Source organism: Primulina huaijiensis, chromosome 2, assembly GCF_012295235.1.
Source record: "Primulina huaijiensis isolate GDHJ02 chromosome 2, ASM1229523v2, whole genome shotgun sequence".
NCBI lineage: Eukaryota > Viridiplantae > Streptophyta > Magnoliopsida > Lamiales > Gesneriaceae > Primulina > Primulina huaijiensis.
In genome coordinates, this window is record NC_133307.1 from 27,543,411 (window position 1) to 27,567,205 (window position 23,795).

The following is a 23,795-nucleotide window of genomic DNA, read 5'->3' on the forward strand; positions in this document are numbered from 1 at the left end:
AATATTTTCAAAAAGGCAAAAATTTGTGTGAGACGGTCTCACGGGTCGTATTTTGTGAGACAAATATCTTATTTGGGTCATCCATGAAAAAATATTATTTTTTATGCTGAGATTATTACTTTTTATTGTGAATATCGGTATGGTTGACCCGTTTTACAGATAAAGATTCGTGAGACCGTCTCACAAGAGACACACCCTTTCAAAAATGAGAAGCTTATTATCCACAAATAAGAAGATAGTATCAGATATAAGAAATAAGGAATTGAAATAGCAATTGAATTCTAAATTTCTAAAATTGATTTATAACCAAAACAAAAAAAAAATTGCTTATTCAGATGCCTGCACGATGGAATTTGTTTTAAATACGTTTGCAATATCATGGTGAAATGATGATATCTGCTCATTGGCTCATATTTTTTTAGTAAAAAATAGTATATTTCCGTCAAATCTACCGTCCTCGTCGCAAAATCTTCCATTTGACAACTCGCCTCATTTGGCTTTGCAATCCGAGCGACACTTTTGTAAAAGTATATTTTATTTACTTAAATAATCCAGTTTTCCACTCGGGATAAAATTTTCTCAGAAGCTCTCGCTATAGCAGCCAATAATATCGATAACATCCACAAAACGTAAAGTTGAGAGAGGCGTAGATTTACGGGAAAAATTCCCTACACGATATCGAATACAAGAAAAGAGTACCACAAACTATTCAGGCAATAATCAATCGAATTCGGGTTAGCAATACGAATGAAAGCAACGGTCCACTAGGCATAAGTCTGATCCTTGAAAGCTAAGATTTTCAGATAAAACCCCACACTTTATGTAATATTTACCCATCTTGTTCTGTTCACTTCTTCGTGGTAAAGGAGAAGGACCAAATTTGTGGGGTCTCAGAATTCAAGGACATCTATGACTTCTGAGCAATGCTGTTACAAAAACCTCCCTTCTTCTTTATATATTATTCTTTTATTATTTTTGCCTGATCAGTATAATAACTCAGGTGGGACATAGGGTATCTATTAATGACTTCCATGGATATGATTGGATTTCTTGCCTCTTTGAAAATTTTGTGGATTTCCAGATTTTTTTTACATATGTTAGCTAGCAATGTTTGAATGGTCGATGCAGGGAAATGATATATTACCTTTTAAGTAGATATTCACTCTTAAATGCACCATTGAAGCAGAGACTTGATGGTAACCTGAACACGATATGAATTTTGAGTGAACGTAATTGCTCCTTCTCTTGACTATAGTATTGAAAAATTAATTTATATATATATATATATATATAAAACAGAGTTTTTGCCAAAAATAGTAATTTTCCGCCAAAATGTCATTTCTAAAAAAAGAAATATATATCACGAATATTGAAATATGTGTACTGCAATAAATGATAACTTCAATTATTGCTTGCATTGATTATATCAATTCATTTAGTTCAAATTTGAATTTAATTTTTTTCATATTAATTCAAATATAATTTATGTATTATATGTGTTTTTAATTTGTCATTTAAATTTAAACTAATATCTATTGAAAACATAAACTACAATAAAATTTTATGATATATTTAATTTTTATTACAAACTGTATAAATAAATTTTATTCAAACTGATGAAAACATAAACTATATTAAAATTTTTACATTGATTATATCAATCAATTTAATTAAAAACTTTATAAATAAATTTAAAATACAAATGATTGCAATGTTCAATATCACTCATGAGATAAATCATTCAAAAATATATTTTGCTATTTTAAGTAATTTCATGCCCAAATTACTTACTAAAAAAGAAATACAATATTTAATTAGTTTATTTAATTTTTCTAAAAATAAAATTGATTGAGTATTAAAAGTTATCATTACAACAAGGTTTTTCAATAGAATAATTAGTGTATTGTAGTTTTCTTCCAAAACCATATGTATATTATATATCTTGAATTGTCTTCTTAAAAATTTAAATAAAAGAGCCCAAGAAAATTAAAAGAGATAGATTCAAAAGAGTTTCAAATGGACATTAAATTACCCTCAATAAACATGTATATTACCCTCAATAATCAGAAATGTTGACACCCAATGCATGCAATTCGAGATTTTCATAATTTCAAAGAGTTAATGTATAATATAATTCTGCCAAAAACATCCAATGTATAATTTTTGTCCCTTATGATATCTTATTTGAATTTCAAATTATAAATAATGCAATATTGCATAATATATTAGAAACCAATTTTATTCTATTTATCTTACTAAATTTATCTACTCCAAAATTGAATTCTGAAACGACTCATCTTTCAGCACCATATCTGAGTTGAATCCTTTCAAGATGTAATGTTCGTTTAAATTTAGATTTGTTCGTTGTTATGAACTACCAACATATGAAAACAACGAGACATTAAGTTTGAAATCTGACTTTCATGATTGAGAAGCAAAAAATATTATTCTTCTATTTGTACAAAAGTTTAATTATTACGTATTTACTAATGTGATAATTTTCTTCTATATTACTAAGTTCACAGATACATGATAGTATAAAATGTCACGTAATGGAAATTATCAAACCAATTTTAAAGAAAGTACGCATCTTATTAGGAGACACCTTATAAAATTTATTGGCATTGTTTTGGAATACACGTAGTAAATGTTAATTAAAATAACTTTTCTGATTTATACATAATTTATTTATAATCGCATATTTCATTTTTCTTTAGGAATAATAGGCTGTTGTGTATATTATGAAGAGATTTTGTAGATAAAATCACAACTCATTTGGATAAAGATATCGATGAAACAATTATTGTTATCATTCAAATGTGTCAAACACATGTCACGTCACAAAATTGTTTGTGAATATGGATTTAGATAAAATTATTGAACTTTAAAAAAAGTATTTCTCATTCACTTTATTGAATTTGATTTAAAAATATGTTTTTATCACGTGTTAAAAAATAACAATATATAGTTTTTCAAAAATTAAAAAATTGAATAGGTATTAAGGTTGGTGGTTGATATCAATACATTAAGGTACCGTTTGATTCAAGTACTTCTAAGTACTAATATAAATAGTCCTATCATATCACTTGTTTTGTACAAGTATTATTTATCTCGATCAATCAAATTATTAATTATTTATTTCACATCAATCAAATTCGTAATAATTTATCTCACATCAATCAAATCAATAATATAAAATTACGATATTACCCTTAAGAAATAATATTATTAATATTCTATTAATATTTTCAACAAGGACAAAATGGTAATATCATATTATCTCAAATTTAATCAATCAAATCAATTAAATCAAACACTATATTAACTATCATTTTCTATTTATTCTATTATTACAAAATATTACTTATCCTCGTACTATATATCTCATACCATGAACCAAACGACACCTAAACACGATAAGCATCATGTCATTGCCTTATGCTAACACGATCTAAAATTTTGATATATGATAGTGATTATTAGCCAAAAAAATTAATCGACATGCTTTTTATTTAAGAAAGTTTTTTAAAATTAGCGAAAAAATATTTTTTATAATTATATTATTTTTTCAATTTAAATATCTAGTCATTTTTCACTAATTTTTAATAATATCATCTCGTGCATCGCACGGATTAAATACTAGTTATAATATAAAATGACACATTAAACAAGCGCCAAAGATGGAGGAAAGCTAGAGTAGGGCCATCATGTTTTTCAAAATTAATTACGTTTGAATTTCTTTTTCATTCTGACAATGAAACTAGATTTTGGCCATGAGCAAAATCTTTATTATAAGAATGAAAATAATTTTTTCGTCGACTAAACTTATTTAATTTTGAATTTTCGTCATATAAGTTTTCAATTTTGACTTGGGTAGACTAGCTTTTAATTTTTGTCATTTTAATCTAATTGCGTACATAACATCAGACAGTTCAGCAATTTTCGATATCATATCATCACTCCAACGAAATATAATTGAAATAAAAATAAATATTTTACCAAAATCAAAATTTGAAAATAAAATAGATTCCGATTTTGATTTTGATTTTGATTTCTTACTCAAATCAAACTATAACTCATTAGTTTTCATTTTGATTTTAGAATCGGAAAAAAAAAGATGGCTCAATTGTTGTGTCCGTATTTCTGACCATTTAAAAAATCAAATAAAACTAACAAAAAAGCATCGAACAATTGATATTTTATCAGAAGATATATCTCACGATAATGGTGCAACTCTTCAAATTGCATGGTAATACACGTCACATTTCTATTGTTTCACGTTTTCGATCGTCCTCCCATTAAAAACAAAAGCAAAATATATAAAAACTCTTCCTCCTTTCAAGACATTATACCTAGCATGTGATACCCTTGTCCCACGTCAAAAAAATCAAAGATTTAAAATGAGTTTATAATGGCTTACAATGGACTTCTATAGCAACTTGGGTTAATCATTTTCGTAAAGCGAGGACGAATACGAAGTAATTGCTATAGGGGCCCATTGTGCAGTCACGTAGGCGCGGGTTCGGGACGTGACATAGCCTATGTCGGTGCATGCATTTGTTGAAAATGTGAGCAATAAATAATTTAACCTATTTACCAAATAGCATTTAATGGGAAATTATGGGGCGTGCGTAAGGCGATCCGACATCTTAGTAGCTTGTGTTGTTTTCACCTTGTAAAATCTACATATATATTGAAATTTGCATTTTTCATTTAATGTTACATTGCTGGAGTTCAAGTACTTCTTGTATAGCATCCGTCCATTTTTTATTCAGATAATTTAATATATCAATGGCTCTTTTTACTTCTATTGGTAAAGTATATTTCAATTTCGTCGTTTCTATAAATAAATTTGGAAAAATTACATTTGGTATTCTGTAATTTACATTTTTTTTTCATTTTTGTCGTGTTAAGGGTGAATTTGTTTTTTCAGTCTTATAACTTGCAAGTTTTTTCATCATTTTTTGTTTTGTTAAAAGTAAATTTGCAATTGTAGTCATGTAACTTGGATTTTTTTTTATTTTTTTTACCGGAGTTCCTCGTGTTTACTTCCAAATAATGTTCTAAAAAAACACGATACATATACAAGTTTCTTTCCAAAAATCTATGTCAATCATCTATACATTGTAATAATACAACACGTCTGTGTTCTCTTTTCCTACCAAGAGATTATTTTTTTTTAAAAGATTGAGTGGAATTGCTAATACTTAAGTTATTGTCACAAACTCATTGTGCTTTCTTTTCAAATTTGAAATAAACCACTGTGCTTTCCTTTCAAATTGACTCATTATCATAACATTGGCCTCTTATATCTTCAATGTCAAGTTCAAAATTTCTAGTTTGATAAAAGGTTCATGTCCTGGTGTATCATCTACCTTAAAAAATTATTTCAAATATTCTTCAATCACTACAGAGTTTGTTGAATCAATTCACACAACGTGTTACAACATATATTTGTTCTCCGTGACTCGCATTTGGAGTACAATATAATATAATTAAGTAATATTTCGATTTTCTTAACTTTTGCAATGATCGAAACTTTCACTTCATTTGCCAACATTTGTATCAACCCATTTTTGAATTTGAGGACCAAGATATGTATAATGAATCTCACATGCTAAAATATGTCAAACGCGTTCTACTAGTATATACCAAACTCAGCAATCATTTCAATTACCTAAAAAAAAAATCATTATAAGTTTCTCACAATTTATTCGAAATGCCAAATTATTTTTGGCAAAGTCTACGCACACAACATCAACGATCATCATTAACATTTGTCTCCAATGTTTTTTTTTACTTGCACATTTTTATCTATTGTCTTATTTTCTTTAAGTATTTTTTTCAGTTCAATCCAAATACTCATGCAATCGATGTGGTTCTCACCCCTTCAATTTTTTTTTTTTTTAAAAAACACCGACTCAAATTATTCCTTTCTATTAATTTTCTCTTCATTTGGTAGCAACCGCTTGTAATATAATATATCAAAATGCCACATATATTATCTTTGGGAAACACGATATAATCGTCTATATTTGGACCCCTTTTAATAAATAAATCCTCAATTTCCCCCCAATTTTCTGGATCGTCAATATTCAAAGGAAACAAATTCTCTTTGTTCATATTCTTTTGTGGACCATTCTTTAATAATATCAATATTGTATTTTTCATTTGATTCAATCACAATGGGATCTTGAATTTCTTTTTAATTATCATTATAATTCATAGATTAATCAAATTAATTGACCGAATATATCTCATTTTCCTCGGGTATATTTTACAAATATTGACCGAATATATCTCATTTTCGTCAAGTATATTTTACATATATAGTTTGAGTCGGTGTCATGTTTCTTTTTTTATATGTGAAACAAATTTAAAATCAATTTTAATATTTATGTTTTTCTAATATCCACGTCACCCACGTAGCCACACATCTTCAAATATCAAGAAAGGCTTGACAATTTTGACATATTACATACGATTAAGCGCAAAACGTAAAAAAAAAAGTTTTGATTTCATATAATATTGGTCATATAAAGAACGAAAAAACATGATTAAACGTTATTAAATACAATTATATACTATGAGCTCTTAGATAAAATTTTAATTGATCTTTAGTTTTTTTTATATTTGAAGTTAAATTTTTTTTAAAAAAAAATTTAAATTTAAATTTCAAATACTAAATATTTGAACAAAAAATCCTGAAGACAACAAAATATTTTTACGTTTAATTTCATATTAAACTTGATAAACTTATAAAACTTGAGCTTCGATTTCGACGTTTTGTCATACGTTTTAGAATATCATCTAAAACTACGTGAATCACTCAATTTTTTAAGCATTATAATGTAAACATGATTTCAAATTATAAGTCAATTTTGCAGATGACAGGATCAAGAACAAACATATTCAAATTTTTTTCTATAAATCAACAAATTATTTGACTAGATTTATATTTCTAACTAACATATTATTATATTTGAGAACTTTTTATTACCAAATACATCAATTTTTTTTTTTCAATAATGTTCCACTCAACTTAAATACTCTTAATTTTATATTAAAAAAACTATATATATAATTTTTTAAAAGAAATAAAATAATACAAAATAAAAACTTAAATATTATATTTTAATACTCATTTATTATTTTATTTTTCATAAAAATATATTTTATTTACATAAAAATCTAATTTCAAAGCAATGAAGAACGAAAGCCAAACGTACTGCCAGCTTCGAGCCAAAGAAATGGCGCCCCAGGAAGGCGACAGTGATGCGATTGGCGCCTTGACTCTTGTCTGTACCGAACTGAACCCGTCTGAGAGTCTTGACGATATCGTAATTTCGACGGCGGATATCCATAATTGGGACTTTCCTTCAATTCTAACTCACGCTGTAGTTAAAATTCGAGTCAATCGCAGCAGGTCAGTGATATAAATTTGACTTTTATTCACGTGGCTGCTTGTATTTTTCATATATTTTTTAGTTTGATATTGATATGTGGGGTGACATTAAATTAACAGGCTAATTGAAGAATCTTCGTATTTTCGGGGGCTCCTACTTGGAAGATTTTGGTATTTGATTTCCTGAACGACTATATTTTTTTTTCACTGAAGCTTCTCCTGTTATTCAGCTGTATCTTTTTGTTTCAGTGAGTCTCGGCTGGATTATGTAGCACTACATTGGAATCCGGAAGCGATTTTGAGTGTTTTGAGGTTTATATTTGGATGTCATATGGATGTTACTTCGGATAATTTTGTAACTCTGAATGAGGTGATTTCTGTTTTTTTAAGTTGATTTATGGATAGTGATACGAGAAATGTTGGGAAAGATAGCCAAATTAAATGACTTTTCGTACAGCGGAATGGTTGATTCTTTTCCCTTTAGCGATAATATCGGATCAAAATATTTCCACGATATCAACAATTATAATAATTATGAAGAAAACGACACAAGGATTTTTACGTGGAAAACCCAAATTAGAGAAAAACCACGAGACCGAAGTCCAACAAAAGAAATCTCCACTATATCAATAATGAGTACAAATCGTTCCTACAACAACAGGAGATAACAACAACTCTCCCTAGAACAACTTAGGGGACACTTACAACTTCAAGAATAATTATTCTTGGATGACACACACTCAATCTCACTTTCAAAGTGGAAATCACACAACTCTAATCACATAGAAAATTCTTTCTGATGTGGAAGATCGGACATTGCCGCAACCACAGAGCATACTAAAATTTATCTAAATGACTAGGCTATACAATACTCAATTGCTTGTGTTTTTGCTTGTTTTGGGATGGATTGAATGGATGCAAATGTATGGTATTTATAGGAAAAATTTTGGGTTTGGTGAAGTGTGAATGTTGGATGTGTTTTCAAAGTTTGGTAGCCAACTTTGATCCAAACTTTGAATACAAAATATGCATGCTTGAATTGTCAACAATTCTCCCCCTCAAGCTTCATTTTGTAGATTCAAACAGACCTGCAATATTTCTACAGTTTTCCAGCTTTTCTTTGGACAATGACTTCGTAAACATATCGGAACCATTATCATCGGTATGTATTTTCTCAAGATGTAACAATTTCTCGTTCAACGCATCTCGGATCCAATGATACCTTACATCAATATGCTTTGACCTTGAGTGTAAACTGGAGTTCTTACTCAGATGAATTGCACTCTGACTATCACAGTAGAGCGTAAATTTGTCTTGTCTCAAGCCTAACTCTTGTAGAAACTTCTTCAACCATAGTAGTTCTTTACATGCTTGAGTTGTGGCTATGTACTCGGCTTCTGTTGTGGACAATGCCACGCATTTTTGAAGTTTTGATTGCCATGAGACTGCTCCCCCTGCAAATGTCATCAAGTATCCGGATGCGGACTTTCTAGAATCAACATCACCAGCCTTATCTGCATCAGTATAACCTTCTAACACAGTTTGACTAGTTCCGAATCTCAAACAAAGCTTAGAAGTACCTCTCAAATATCGGAAATCCATTTCACTGCTGACCAGTGATCTTGCCAGGATTCGAGAGAAATCGACTTACCATGCCAACTGCGTGAGCAATGTCAGGTCTCGTACATACCATCGCATACATCAAACTGCCGACTGCTGAAGCATAAGGAACCTTTTCCAGTTCTTTCTTTTCTTCCTCACTTGTGGGACATTGAATGGAACTTAGTTTGAAATGTCCTGCAAGTGGAGTACCAACAGCTTTTGCTTTATCCATTTTGAATCTTTCAAGAACTTTCTCAATGTATTGTTCTTGAGATAACCATAGTTTCTTATTGGCCATATCCCTAGAGATCTTCATTCCAAGAATCTGTTTTGCTGGTCCTAAGTCTTTCATTGCAAAAGACTTTTAAGCTCTCCCTTAAGCTTTTCTATCTTGCTTGGATCATGACCAATGATCAACATATCATCAACATACAACAATAATATGATGATATCATTCTGATCATATTTCTTAACAAATACACAATGATCAGAATTGGTTATGCTGTACCCATGATTCATCGTGAATGTATCAAACTTCTTGTACCACTGTCTTGGAGCTTGTTTCAACCCGTACAATCTTTTGTTTAGTCGACACACCATATCCTCTTTGCCTTTAACTATGCATCCTTTCGGTTGCTCCATATATATTTCTTAATCCAGATCACCATGAAGAAATGCAGTCTTAACATCGAGTTGTTCTATTTCCATATCCATACTAGCTGCAAGTCTCAGAACAACTATGATAGAGGACATCTTCACCACGGGTGAGAAAATTTCATCAAAATCAACACCTTACTTCTGGCTGAAAGCCTTCACAACTAGCCTCGCTTTGTACCTTAGCCGTGATTTATTTTCTTCAGTCTTCAACATGTAAACCCATTTATTTTTGAGTGCTTTCTTACCCTTTGGTAGCTTTACTAAGTTGTAGGTGTGATTTTCATAAAGCGATTGCATCTCTTCTTTCATTGCTTCGATCCACGTATCTTTTTGTGTAATTGATACAACTTCTTTGAAATTCTCTGGTTCTCCGCCATCAGTGATCATCACATACTCATGTGGGTTGTATCTCGTAGAAGGTATTCTTTGTCTAGTGGACCTTCTGATCTCTGTTTCTGAAGGTAGAGTTGAAGAGTTGTCTTGAGCATCTATTGGCTCAACTAACTCGTCATGCTCAGTTTGTGTTTCTCCCCCGTGATCCTGAATTGTGGGGAAATAAACTGGATCTAAATTTACAGGAATTTCTGAATTGGATGATTGTGATTGTTTGTTGTGTTCCACATCAGAACCAATTTCATCTTCGAGGAATACAACATCTCGGCTTCTAACAATCTTTTGATTCAATGGATCCTATAATCTGTATCCGAAATCTTCCTGGCCATAACCCAAAAATATGCACTTTTTGGATTTGTCATCAAGCTTGGATCTTTCATCTTTTAGTATATGAACAAAGGCTTTGCAACCAAACACTCTCAAGTGTTTGTATGAGACATCTTTCCCTGTCCAAATTTTGTTAGGAACATCACCATCTAACGAAGCTGATGGAGAAAGGTTGATCAAATCAATTGCAGTTCTCATAGCTTCGCCCCAAAAAGAATTGGGCAATTTGGAGTGTGATAACATACACTTTATCCTTTCACAAATTGTCCTGTTCATTCTTTAAGCTAGACCATTGTGCTGAGGGGTTTTTGGAACACTTTTCTCAAGTATGATACCATGAGTTATACAGTATTGCTCAAACGGACCCCTATATTCACCACCATTGTCGGAACGAATACACTTCAGTTTCTTTTCTGTTTCTCTTTCAACTTTTGCGTGAAAATGCTTAAAGACCTTAAGGACATGATCTTTAGATTTCAGCGCAAAGCACCAAACCTTTCGTGAGAAATCATCAATAAAGGTCACAAAATATAGCGCACCACCGAGAGTTCTGTCTTTCATGTAACACAAATCTATGTGTACTAACTCCAAGCGTTGAGTTTTTCTTGATGAAGAAAAACTTTGAAATGCAACTCTGTGTTGTTTTCCTGCCAAACAATCAACACAAGTTTCCAAATGCATACCAGATACTTCAGGAAGGAGTTTTCTCTTAGCCAAAGTTTCCATTCCCTTCTGGCTAATATGTCCAAGTCTATTGTGCCACAACTCAATAGATGAGGTTTTTGTAGATGCATGAACCTCTCCATTAGATATTTTTGCTTGCATGAGGTAAAGAGAATTTTGCTTCATACCTCTAGCAATAATAAGAGATCATTTGGTGAGTTTCCATTTTCCTTCACCAAAGTGACTGGAACAACCATCATCATCAAGCCTGCCTGTAGAGATGATGTTAAATCGAATATTTGGAACATGTCGAACATCTCTGAGAATGAGGTGACACCCTGTATCTGTCTCCAAGACAATGCTCCCCACACCAACGACCTCAGTCAAACCTTGATTGGCCATTCTAACTTTGCCAAAGTTTCCACTTGAGTAGGAAACAAACATATCTCTGTGTGGAGTAATATGATATGAAGCTCCCGAGTCAATAATCCAATCAGTTTGCTGGTATGATATACTGACACATGCATCATCGCCAAAGATGATAATATCTCCATCAGATGTAACTGCAGCCGTGTCTTTCTCTTCCGACTTTGTCCCATTCCTTTGATCTCTTTTCTTTTTTCTGCATTCTCTTTCATAGTGATTTGGACCTCCACAATAATGGCACTTGAATTCTTTTCTGGTCTTGGACTTTCCTCTGGATTTGTCTCTTCCTTTATGAGGTCCTCGTGTGTAATTTCTTCCTCGATTACCAACGATTTCTGTAACTAATGCCTTAGTTTCACAGTTGGCTTCTTGCTCTTCTCTTCTGGACTCTTCATTTAGAAAACAATCTTTGACTGTTTGTAATGTCAGTTTTCCATCAGGAGCAGAATTACTGAGTGACACCACAAGAGTATCCCGACTATCTGGCAAGGAGCTCAGTAATAATAGTGCCGTAACTTCGTCATCCAGGGTAATCTTCATGGTGATAGATTGGTTGATTAGACCCTGGTAAGCATTCAGATGCTCTGTCATATTTGCATTTTCTTTGTATCTCAGTCGTGCAAGATTTCTGATAATCGAAGCTTTGTTCAAGGCATTCTTTCTCTCAAACATAGCTTCAATTTTGGTCCACAGAGCATCAGCTTTATTCTCGTTCGCGAAGTGATGAAAGATACTGTGTTCGATAAACCGTCGTATGGAACCGACAGCTTTTCGATGCAATATAGTCCATTCTTCATTTGATAGGTTTTCTGGCTTGACACTATCACCACTCAATGGCAAATACAGATCTTTGCAATATAGCAGGTCCAACATGCTTGCCTTCCATATGGAATAATTTGATCCGTTGAGTTTAAACATCCCTCCAATGGATTCTTCCATGTATCCTAATGTGGCTCTGATACCACTTGTTGGGAAAGATAGCCAAATTAAATAACTTTTCGTACAGCGGAAGGGTTGATTCTTTTCCCTTTAGCGATAATATCGTGAACTCCAGTTTACACTCAAGGTCAAAGCATATTGATGTAAGGTATCCTAGGATCCGAGATGCGTTGAACGAGAAATTGTTACATCTTGAGAAGATACGTACCGATGATAATGGTTCCGATATGTTTACGAAGTCATTGTCCAAAGAAAAGCTGGAAAACTGTAGAAATATTGCAGGTCTGTTTGAATCTACAAAATGAAGCTTGAGGGGGAGAATTGTTGACAATTCAAGCATGCATATTTTGTATTCAAAGTTTTTTTTCAAAGTTTGGTTCAAAGTTGGCTACCAAACTTCGAAAACACATCCAACATTTACACTTCACCAAACCCAAAATTTTTCCTATAAATACCATACATTTGCATCCATTCAATCCATCCCAAAACAAGCAAAAACACAAGCAATTGAGTATTGTATAGCCTAGTCATTATATTATTAATATATAATTAATCTCCACTATATCAATAATGGGTACAAATCGTTCCTACAACAATAGGAGATAACAACTCTCCCTAGAACAACTTAGGGGACACCAACAACTTCAAGAATAATTATTCTTGGATGACACACACTCAATCTCACTTTCAAAGTGGAACTCATACAACTCTAATCACATAGAAAATTCTTTCTGATGTGGAAGATCGGACATTGCCGCAACCACAGAGCATACTAAAATTTATCTAAATGACTAGGCTATACAATACTCAATTGTTTGTGTTTTTGCTTGTTTTGGGATGGATTGAATGGATGCAAATGTATGGTATTTAGATGAAAAATTTTGGGTTTGGTGAAGTGTGAATGTTGGATGTGTTTTCAAAGTTTGGTAGCCAACTTTGAACTAAACTTTGAAAAAAAACTTTGAATACAAAATATGCATGCTTGAATTGTCAACAAGAAAAGATTGAGAGTTGAAGAATTGGGAAAAGAAGAATTCAATTTCTGTATATTCAAGAATGAAGTTCCATACAATTCTTAGGTGTTGTTTTCCTTTTATACAATGAATGAAAACTAAACTAACTGCTCGTAACGAATGTGTACAACCAATTAACTGGATATTTCTCCACATGCTTTCTACTTCAACTGAATTACATATTCCTCAAGCTTCCTTGGTAATTTCCTTACTCTTCTTTGTTTATCTCCTACTGCTTCATCCATCCACGTACTAGATAGTATGATGCGACAACATGCCGTGGAAGCATCATATCTTACTCCCTTATCTTTCACCCGTGTGTGTTGTTGAGTTTGATAATTTCTGAGGATTGAAACATTCATGTTGAGATGCCACTTAAATTTTTATTTATCTTAATGAAGCAGAATGGTATGTTTTCTAGCTATAATATAATTGGATTGTTTACAAAGTTGACATGCTTGCTTTATCGTGCTAATACTTGCTCTATTACTTGAGATTATGGTTTATGTTTCTTGTTTTCCGATTAGCAAATTGATTGATCACTGTCTCGGATTGCAGCTTTTAGAGATTAATCTTTCATGTTCACACAAATGATTTTTTAAAATATAATTCTTAAAGCTCTCGAGTTGACTTAACTATCGGAGTCCCTAGTGATTGGCTAGTGGAAACATTTCAGTCCGTGATGGACTGTTATCTTAAAATGTGTTGTGTCATAATGTTTGAAATTAATTTTTTATGCTCTCAGGCGGCTTTATTTTTTGGGGTTGAGACACTTCTCTTGAAATGTCAAGTTTGGTTGAATGAAGTAACTTCATACAAAGAATTTCAATCGCCACAACTTTGTCTAGATGGCTTGATTCATATCTGGAAGTATGGTTTGGAGCAGGGTACGGTTTTCCTTTTGGTTTAAATAAATATTTATATTCTGAATAACGATGGGCCTTAATTTATTTAAATTAGTGATATGGAATTAAATCTTATAGATGGAAGTGGAATATGTTGCAGCAAATGATTCTATCCTTCAGCTTTGTACGAGCTATCTGGCAAGGAACTTTGTAAGTGTTTTGCAGTTGACACAGTTAGTTTTCTCCGAGTTTTGGTGTATCGATGCTTTTGTATAAGAAGGGTCACTTTTTCTTTTGTAATATATCAACTTAAACATTTATAATAATTTCAATGTCAGCTAAACTCATGGTAAGATTTATCAGTCAAGGTTGTAATTAAGTTTACCGTCCGTATATTGTCAATCCACATTTTATCTTTTGTTTCTGCAGATGTGGGCATTATCCTTTAACTCTTTCGCTGATATTCCTCACGAACTACTGTACTCATGTATCAAGCATTCTGATTTAACTCTAGACAGGTGGGATGCTGTTATTGTTTTGAATACTAATATTCTGGAATTTCTGCTTTGTTGTTCATTCTTGACTTTTTTTCACAGTGAGAAGCACCTTTTTGATGCGATTCAAGTTTGGCTCACCGCAAAGACTGTGAAACCAGAGGGCTGGAGTAACAATGTAGACTCACACGAGGTATGAATAGATTTTTATATCTCTTGTTAAGGCAATATGATTTTTAACTTGATGGGTGTGCTCATATGATTGTGAGATGTAGATCGTGTTGTGAGTGAATTTTGTTTTTTTTTGTGCAAGTCTGGGGACTAATACGTGGCACGAGCTGCTTGATAATACTCATAAAAGATATAATACAGTTCAGTACTGTATTTTACTGCAACAAGATTAAAATGTCAATACAAGAACAAATTGTTTGGAACGACGTCATTCAAAAACCCTTAATTTTTCAATAGTAAAAATGAACAAATCCAAAGTTCAGTATGCTTGGTACAGTATTGGCTTTTAAAACGATGAGCTCCCTCCTAGAGATGATTCATTTTTTTATAGGGAATGTTACCGTAGAAGGTTCAGGATTTAGTGAAACAACTAGCAAAATGAAGAGCACTGAACTTAGTGTTTCAAGAATATTTATTGAAAACACTTAACAGAATTGTAAATATTTGTATTTTCCCTAACAGATACGAATAAATCTTCTACCGTTGTGGTTTGCCGCAGGTATGCCTTCTTGTATATTCTGAAACCTCTTTCATTTATCCGTGCAACGATGAATGATCTGTTGTGTTACCAGCCTATCAATTTATCACTCATTTTTTGTTCTAGGGAAGCGGGGGTACCAATTTTTTTCAATGTTTGCTGATGAAGCGACTGGCAGTATCCTTAGTCTTGCGAGACATCCTAATACAAGGTTGAAAGAAATATTAAAACAAGGTGACTTGAGTCACTTTAAAGTTCGTCTGACAAAATTTACACAGGTTTTTTTTTACATTTTGCTTTGTGCTTGTGTATTCAGCATTTTGTAGTCTTGATTCCCTAATTTTTTCCTACAAGTTATCAAACTTTGAGTTAAACTCGATATTTTTCTCAGTGATTTGGTTTTAGTTATCAATTTTTTTTAAGTGATATAGAGCTCAGTGTAATCATCACTGTAAGAACTATGACCTTTTTTTTATTATAAGATTAGATATTAAAATTATAGTTGTTGATAGGCCAGACTGCGTGGTTGCAAAGATCAACTTGCTGAAAGAATATCCATCCTTCTTTTTTCTCACATATCCATATAATAGTTCAAAACGAGATTATTGGTTCACTCATTGGTTTTGACATGCGAGCGTCATGGATTATTTTGTGCATTTTGTTTGTGTATGTCAAGAATCTCTTTAAAACCTCTCGATCGCCGGTCTGTCAATTAGTATGTTTATTGGAAGATTATCTTGCCAAGAGTCAATCTCAATATTAATTCCTCTTAAATTGTGCTTTATGTGAATAGTCTGCTGCAATTATTAAATACTTACTTTTCCCATGCAATTCTACAGAAAGTGGATCTTTCTGGTTGCCCACAGATTACACCGGGATTATTCCTGTTTTCCATTCTTCCTTCTGGCAGTGCAGATTCGGTGTTCAGAAAAATCATTGAGAAGTCTCCCATGAATTTTGCAAATGTTGGTTTGGACGGTTCTCTGATTTCACAGACAATGGAACAGATGTTGAGTTTTGAGGCAGTGCAAGAAGTGGACATTTCAAACTGTCCATCACTTCCTCTTGGATTGGCCATTGAATTTTTTTGCAAGTCATTTCCATCTTTAAGAACATTGAAGGCAGCTTATTTTTTGAACTTCAAGACCCCAAAGTTGTGTCATTTCCTGCAAAAATTCCCTCTACTCACCAGTATTGACCTAACTCTGGACATTAGTCCTGTTATACCTGCCCGAGTATCTATTATATCTTCCTCACAGATTCCAACACCACAAAGATCAATGCCGTTAGACGGATATAATTATCATTCTGCTGCCTCATTGTCTTTCTTGTCCTGGCCATTTCTGTCAAATATAACCAAACTCACTTTAGACGGTCGAACGGACATATATGGTAAGTTTCTTTCTCTCCATCTATCCCAGAGGCATTATTAAATTTACTCAATAAATTTAAATAGTAAGAGAAGTGCTTTAAAGAGTCAATTGAAAGGGTATCTGTTTATTGCCTGTATTGGCTAGGGTTCTATTACCAGAATCTAGATGTAGGGTCTGAATTACCTTATTTGAATCGCACACTGTAATTACAAATTTATTGAGTTATTTGTAAAAATAGTGTGGTATTTCTAAATGAGACCATTCTAACTTACTAGTTTCGACTAAAATTTTTCTTTGAAAATACTAAATAACTGTATCCATCATTTCAAGCCTAAGAAAAGAAAAATTATTTATTAAAAATTTATATTGATATAAGAAAATGGTCACCAGTTTTGCAATGAATCAGTTATTTTTGCTTGATTTTCTAGGTGTAAATAACTTTTACTTGGCAAATCTTTAATTGTTGAATTAGCATTTCATTGTTTGAGCAGATTCTGATCTCTATAACATATCAGAAGTCTGTGAATCCTTGAATTTTGTTAACATGAGAGGGTGCACATCTGTTACGGATTGTGGTTTGTCAGTGATGATTCTGAAATGCAAAAAGCTACATTCTATGGTGGCTTGTGATACTTCTTTTGGGAATAACTCCGCTCTAGCGCTTTGCTCCAGTATCTCCAGTAAAACTCAACAAAGTGAAAAATACTCTCAGTCGATGCCTCGTAAGCTTCAAACTCTACACATTGGTGGCTGTAATGGTATGTGATGGTTTACATTTCAACTCATCCTCCTAATCACTTTAACATTCACTGGATAAGTGATACTATTCTTTCTCCATCGCATATGTTACATAGCATGTGGGATGATATTCTTCTATAAAGTCGTGTCGAAATAAAGTCTCTTATTCTATGAATTTGCTATTGCTCTTCGCCCATTTGCATGGCATAACATAAAATCAGAAGAGAGATTTCAAGAAATGACAGTGCAACTTGAGGATGAATTATCCTTTACCTGGTTAGTTCTAATGTTTAGTTTGATGAGAAGTCAAACTTCATAAGCATAACAGTTTAGATTTTAAATGTTTTTATCAACTCTGGTACCAGGAGACTAACATCACAGTCAACATAGAGAAAGAAATCCTCCATTTCATCTTACACATTGTTGAACTCTGGAAGAGACATTGGTCCATATGTTTATACATGGAAGCACAGCATAAATTTCCTCAACACTTTTCCTTTATTCAATCTTTTTGCCAGGGATAGATGGAACGATTCTTTCCGAGCTTATGTTTGGAGCATGTCATTTAAGAAGTCTCTGCCTCAGAGAAATTCAACTTGTCGATGATGCCCTTTACAGGTTTCGGGGATCCTCCTTGCAGATGCTTGATGTTTCAGAAACCAAGGTGTGAAGGATGTCATAAAGTAGCATTAAGCTTTTCTCTTATATGATAAAGCTCCTTTCACCACTCATATTGTTTCATGGGATTTAGATGAGTTGTGGTAGTTGTTTTAGGAATTTGGATGAATAAGACACTTTGCATTTGTTAATTTCCTTGATTAGCTTCAACTTGTCAAACAGAAGCTAAATGACTTCTCTAAAGCTTCTCTAAGTAGACCAACTAACTAAAATTATCTGGAATATGAACTTTATTAACTATCTACTTTTTAAAATAAAACTTGAGTTGAACTCAAGAGCATCCCAATCTAATCTTTAACTTTGTGCTTTAACTATTCCAGGTTTCTTGCAGTGCTTTGTCTCATGTTATTTGCCGAAATCTTGATCTAAAATTTTTGAAAACAAGAGGCTGCACACAACTTGTACAAGAGCAAATTGGAACCGAAGAGACAAAATTGTGTATATCATCATTTACTCCAAAAGAGTTGTTCTCAGACCTTGGCAAGTCCTGCCAATTGGAGGAGATTGAACTTGGATGGGGATTTTCGTTTCTGTCATTTGGAGCCCTAAAACCAGCAATCAGGACTTTACGAACTCTAACTATTGGTTTAGGTGCATCCTTGGGTCTTGAAGGCTTGAAGCTCATACCCACCACCTGTCCATTGCTTGAGATGGTGGTTCTTTATTTTCAGGTACTTGAAAAATTTTCAATTACAAATTCACAAGTTTGACTAAATAGCACGAATTAACTGCAGACATATGGTGTCAAGTTTTTATATGGTGATGGACAAAAATTGTTGTCGTTCTACCGGACTAACTATATAAAACTTGATGAAAAAAAGGGTTGTCGTTCTACCGGACTAACTAGCAAGGACCAAATAAACTTATTTAAACTATATTTAACATATGATATTGGAATGAATAATTTAAATAAAATAAAAATAACTCAAATTCTTAACTAAACAAATGTAGATCGCAAGGAAAAAGTCGATGGGTAATTATTATCAAGATTTCGGTTCACTGATTGTAATCCCCTATAATCTTTTTACGCTGCGTTTGGTAGGTTTTTTAAACCCACCTAATCCTATGTTTGGTAGGATTTTTATTTAACAAGTCAATCCCTCCTATAAAGGATTAGATTATATTAACTAGGATAAAATAATCACTTCTCCCTCCCTAGGATTATTAATCCAACGCTTAATCCATCATATTTTTCCAATTTTACCCTTCTTCTATATTCAAACTCACCACCACTTCTCGCGACCGCCGCCGACGCCGACCGACCATCGCCGCCGCCGCCGACCGACCACCGCCGCGAGTCGGACCACCACCACCTGCCTATCACCCCACGACCGACCACCGCCGCCGCCGGGCGACCATCACCGCCGCCCGCCTGCCTGCCATCGCAATAGTGAAAGGACAATTTAGTCAATTCATCAAAAGATTCTAAATTATCTCATTTTTAATAATCATACCAAACATAATATTATTTTATCATTTTCTACTTCAATAATTTTCTTTATCATTTATCTCTTAATCATTTCTTTATTTTATCATTCAACCAAACGCAGCCTTATTATTTTCTATTGAATTTTCATTTTTTCTGTGGTGAAGGGTTTCTTGATTTATTTGATGTGGTCTCTCGAACTATATCAAATTACATATTAATTCGTAACAATTAAATCTCTTTAAATCATTTAACAAATTAATATCGCATTAAATTTTATGAAAATCACTAGCCTTTGATATAATGGTCTATGTCAAGCACATATGTATTTGATTTTATTTCTCGATTTAGATCTAAATCTGAATTGTGTCATGAATTATTCTATCTTATTGTGATTTCATCTCTCATTCTGAATTATTATACATAAAATTGTTCAAAGGTGATCAATATTTGAAAGCATTAAAAATAATAAAACATTGATGTAATACAAGATTAATATTTTCACCATTCATATTATTAGTTTTTGTTTATTATTATCTAGATTTTTAAGTTGCTTAGATGCAATGGAATTAGATGTTTGGTATTTTAAGCGCCTTAGAACTGTTGGTATTTCAAGGGCATTGGGACTAGTATTTTAGTTATATTAGAATTATTGATATCCTACTTGGTCTAGGATTAGAATTAGTACTGTATATGAGTCTATTACTTGTATTCAAACACGTTAATATTATTCCAGTTTTATATTGTTCTATCAGTTGAGCTGAGTTTCATGGTTTCGTTTGAAACACTTTTTCCACTGCACCAAACATGCACTCAGAAATTTCAGGAATTCAATCAAATAACTATTAAATCATAGATTCAAAACAAAAGATCATATAATCTTGATAAAATAATTTAGTTTATAATATGAATAAATTGGATACGCAACATTAGAAAACTATTTCAACTCAAATGTAAGATGAGTAGGAATTAGGTACAAGAAACAAATCTGAATTTGTTCCGTCGTTGACCTGTTGCTTTTCCCTTTGTTTTCTTCCCCGTTTCCTTCCACCTTGATATTCTCGGGACCTTCTGTTTTTTTTTCCTTCTGAAAATAGCCGTCTTTTCTCCTTCTCTTCGGTTCTCTTGCTTGCTGTCTTTTTATATCAAAAAATGTTGTTCCTCCGTTCTTTTCCTTGCTTGCAAGAGCACAACATGTTAAATTCCTTCTCAGAAAAGTCCAACCTTCATCCATTGCTGCTAGATCTTTCTTTTCAGTCACCATCTTTTCTCATAACCTATTCATGCTTTGTCTTTTTTTAAAGTTCTTTCTTTTTGTTGACCAAATTTGCACCACACGGTCCAACCAGAGAGAGTCGTGTCTCATTTTCTTTTCAACTATCCAACCATGCACGCAACATTGACATGGGTGCCGCCTTACTTTTGTGTTTTTTCTTGTTTCTTTCTTGAATTTTGGGGCTGCAGACTCTCTTTGATACTTATCAGTCATATATGTGGTCTTCAGATCTTTTTTTGAAGGTTATCTCATTCTTCTATCAGTTGTAGTTGGTGATAACTTAGGAGTAAATGTAGAGCTTAGAAGTTGAGTTTGTCTTCAAATGTCTTATTTTGCATCCCAATTGACAGTTGACTCACAAAAGATTTATTGAATGATTTGATGGGTTGGAAAGGCTTTTATAGTAGCTATATGGAGTCGGACTTCTCTTATAATTCTTCTTTTCTTGAGAGCCAAAAACAACTTTTAGTAAAGTGGCCATCAGCAGAAATCGTTGCGTGACTTTTATCCTTGTGTAATGCTGCAATATTTGAATTCTGTGATAAAGCCAATGTATTTTTGCGCTTACCCATTAGTCCGTACATCTATTTTTTCGAATATTGTTTCTTTTCATTGTTATAACTGCTACAAGCAGTAATTTCCATTAAATATTCTTACTTTTTGTTCATAGGTGATATCAGATTCTGCAATAACCAAACTTATAAGTACACTTCCGCACTTGAGATCCTTGTCTTTGTGCTATTGTTTTGGTGGCATATCCTCATTAAGCTTCAGGTTCAAGATGCCAAATTTAATGAAGTTGAAACTTGAAAGAGTAACACCGTGGATGACCAATGAAGATTTGATGATTATGGCTGATAGTTGTACGAATTTAAATACTCTTTCATTGAAAGGATGCACATTGCTTAATTCAGGTGAATGTCTCGTCTAAAAATCTTAATAAGCATGGATTAACTCAATGTTTGTAAATGCAAAACTTTCTTTCGAGTTTTTTTTTCTTACTCTATTTGCTTATTATTGTGTGAGAGGTGGCTCAGAAGCAAAAAGTTATATTCACTGCCACATAATAAAATGAAAGTTTGTTCCTTGCTTTGCCTTATCTTTCCCAGAATCACAAAATATTATTTCAAGAAGTTGGCCCGGGTTGACATCTCTCCATCTTGAGGTTTGTTACCACCATTCTCTGGGTTCCTTTCATTACTATGTGTGGGCAGATCTTTGTAGTTCTTTTGCATAGTAGGCTGCTTTAGTTATTTTCACATCATTGGCACGTTGTCCTGTCCACTGCTTTCAGGAATGTGGAGAAATTACAGCCAATGGTATTAGACCCCTTTTCAACTGTTGTGCTCTTGAAGATCTTGTGCTACGTCACACTGTGAGCACAGCCAATCCTTTCTTTTGCAGTTGGTTAGGTTTTTTCTCATATTATGTATTGACCAGCATTATTCTGTTTTGATGCATGATACTAAGATGGTACATGTCACGGGAATATCTTATTTTTGAAAAATCGAAATATGATATCCAGTCTCAGTTTGGTGTTTGCATCACCTGAGTTGCAAGAGATTCTATTGATAACATACCAAGTTGATATTTCAACTTGTGTTGGGATTCCACGTAGGGAGCAACAATTACGCATTTTCAGTCCCTATTGGCATGAGAAATCTGATGAGGCATCCTGCCACCATTTAATTGTTGATTTCTCTTTTGTGCCAAACTTATTTAACCCACTATAATTTTCCGATTACTATTTTGCATTTAGATTCGTACACAACTGCAAAAGACAATGGGGGACACAAGGATGAGATTGTTTGTTCTACAATGATATAAAGGTCCCTGGTGGTGTATTTCTTAGATGAGTCACTCAGTAATTAGCGTTTGATTCAAAATTAAAAATAGCCATAAAACAAGTACCCACTATGTAATTGTGTTGCATGTTTTAGCAGGGAGCCCATCTGCGAGTTTTGTTCACATTAAGCATGATGTCTTTGATTCTTAATATACGGGCAATTGCTATATCCTTCAATTCAGCCTCACAAGCTCATTTGCTTGTTTTAAACAATCTCTGATGTTCATCAAAACTGTAGGGCCCTGGAATTCCTAGAAACTTCATAATTGATGCTGCTTCCAAGGTACGCATAGCTATTCTGGTGATTGTTGCTTAGTAGATATTGAACAGTCTCAATGCGTGCCAAAATTGTGCCTCTGTCACGACTGCAGTTGCCAATGCTTCGTAAAATATCACTTGACATATGTGATGCTACCGATGGCGATTATGACCTTCCAAGTGTAAGTTGGACTGGATCATCAATTTCTCATATCCCCTCCCCAGCCCATCTTCCCACTCATAATTGAAGCCTGCCACCTTTAGCAAGCTATTATGTCTTACACGTGCATGCTTCAGTTTCATGACAGATATTTCCTCGGTATTGTTAAAATCGCAAGATGCAAGCTTAAAAGGTGGACTTTAGATCTTCACAACTTGGAGGCTCGAAGAATTCCCGTGCATAAGGAGACGTTGGCCCTCGTGTGGAACAGCGAAACACTTACAAGAACTGTGGTGAAGGAAAGATTATAGCGCTCAAACAAGAAGCTAAGTCTTTGATGTGGGTATAAATCATTTCTGTTTATTTTTTTTAACAAAACTGAGTAGCACGCAGCATCAGATATAATATCCACTGGAGACTAGATTTATTTTTCTTGTATGTAAAATTTTAAAATTCATTTTACTTGATCGGGTGATTGGTGTCGATTTGCTTGCATGGCAGTGAAGATTAGGCGATGCACTTCGGGATTGGATTTGAAGTTCTTGAAATATTCAAAACTTTAGTGAA

General features: G+C 33.1%; 1 protein-coding gene across 7 annotated transcripts; it reads left to right on the forward strand.

Annotated features, from left to right (window-relative positions):
* The first annotated feature begins 7,206 nt into the window (after window positions 1-7,206).
* On the forward strand, window positions 7,207-23,597 carry LOC140971220 (BTB/POZ domain-containing protein FBL11). 7 transcript variants are annotated; one of them, XR_012174264.1, is made up of 19 exons: window positions 7,207-7,426; window positions 7,526-7,576; window positions 7,655-7,775; window positions 14,171-14,312; window positions 14,431-14,480; window positions 14,700-14,788; window positions 14,867-14,957; window positions 15,458-15,494; window positions 15,600-15,751; window positions 16,313-16,865; window positions 17,338-17,604; window positions 18,103-18,248; window positions 18,583-18,933; window positions 21,635-21,878; window positions 22,074-22,129; window positions 22,259-22,371; window positions 23,049-23,093; window positions 23,182-23,250; window positions 23,366-23,597. XR_012174264.1 is itself a non-coding variant. In XM_073433359.1 (19 exons), exons 1-19 carry the CDS (start codon window positions 7,251-7,253, stop codon window positions 23,537-23,539), a joined length of 2,895 nt encoding a protein of 964 aa, XP_073289460.1. In that variant the 5' UTR covers window positions 7,207-7,250; the 3' UTR covers window positions 23,540-23,597. The 7 variants fall into 7 exon arrangements, 6 of the variants coding, with proteins under 6 accessions (XP_073289460.1, XP_073289461.1, XP_073289463.1 ...); XM_073433359.1 differs by having other exon boundaries at window positions 22,259-22,339; XM_073433360.1 differs by having other exon boundaries at window positions 17,338-17,568; window positions 22,259-22,339.
* The last annotated feature ends 198 nt before the right edge of the window (window positions 23,598-23,795 follow it).

Excerpts from the sequence above, each read along its gene's own strand:
- LOC140971220 (XM_073433359.1), top strand. The coding sequence starts at position 7,251 with ATGGCGCCCCAGGAAGGCGACAGTGATGCGATTGGCGCCTTGACTCTT. Across the intron at positions 14,789-14,866 it reads TCTGATTTAACTCTAGACAG|TGAGAAGCACCTTTTTGATG; the intron begins GTGGGATGCTGT and ends TTTTTTTCACAG. Across the intron at positions 22,340-23,048 it reads ATCTTGTGCTACGTCACACT|GGCCCTGGAATTCCTAGAAA; the intron begins GTGAGCACAGCC and ends TCAAAACTGTAG.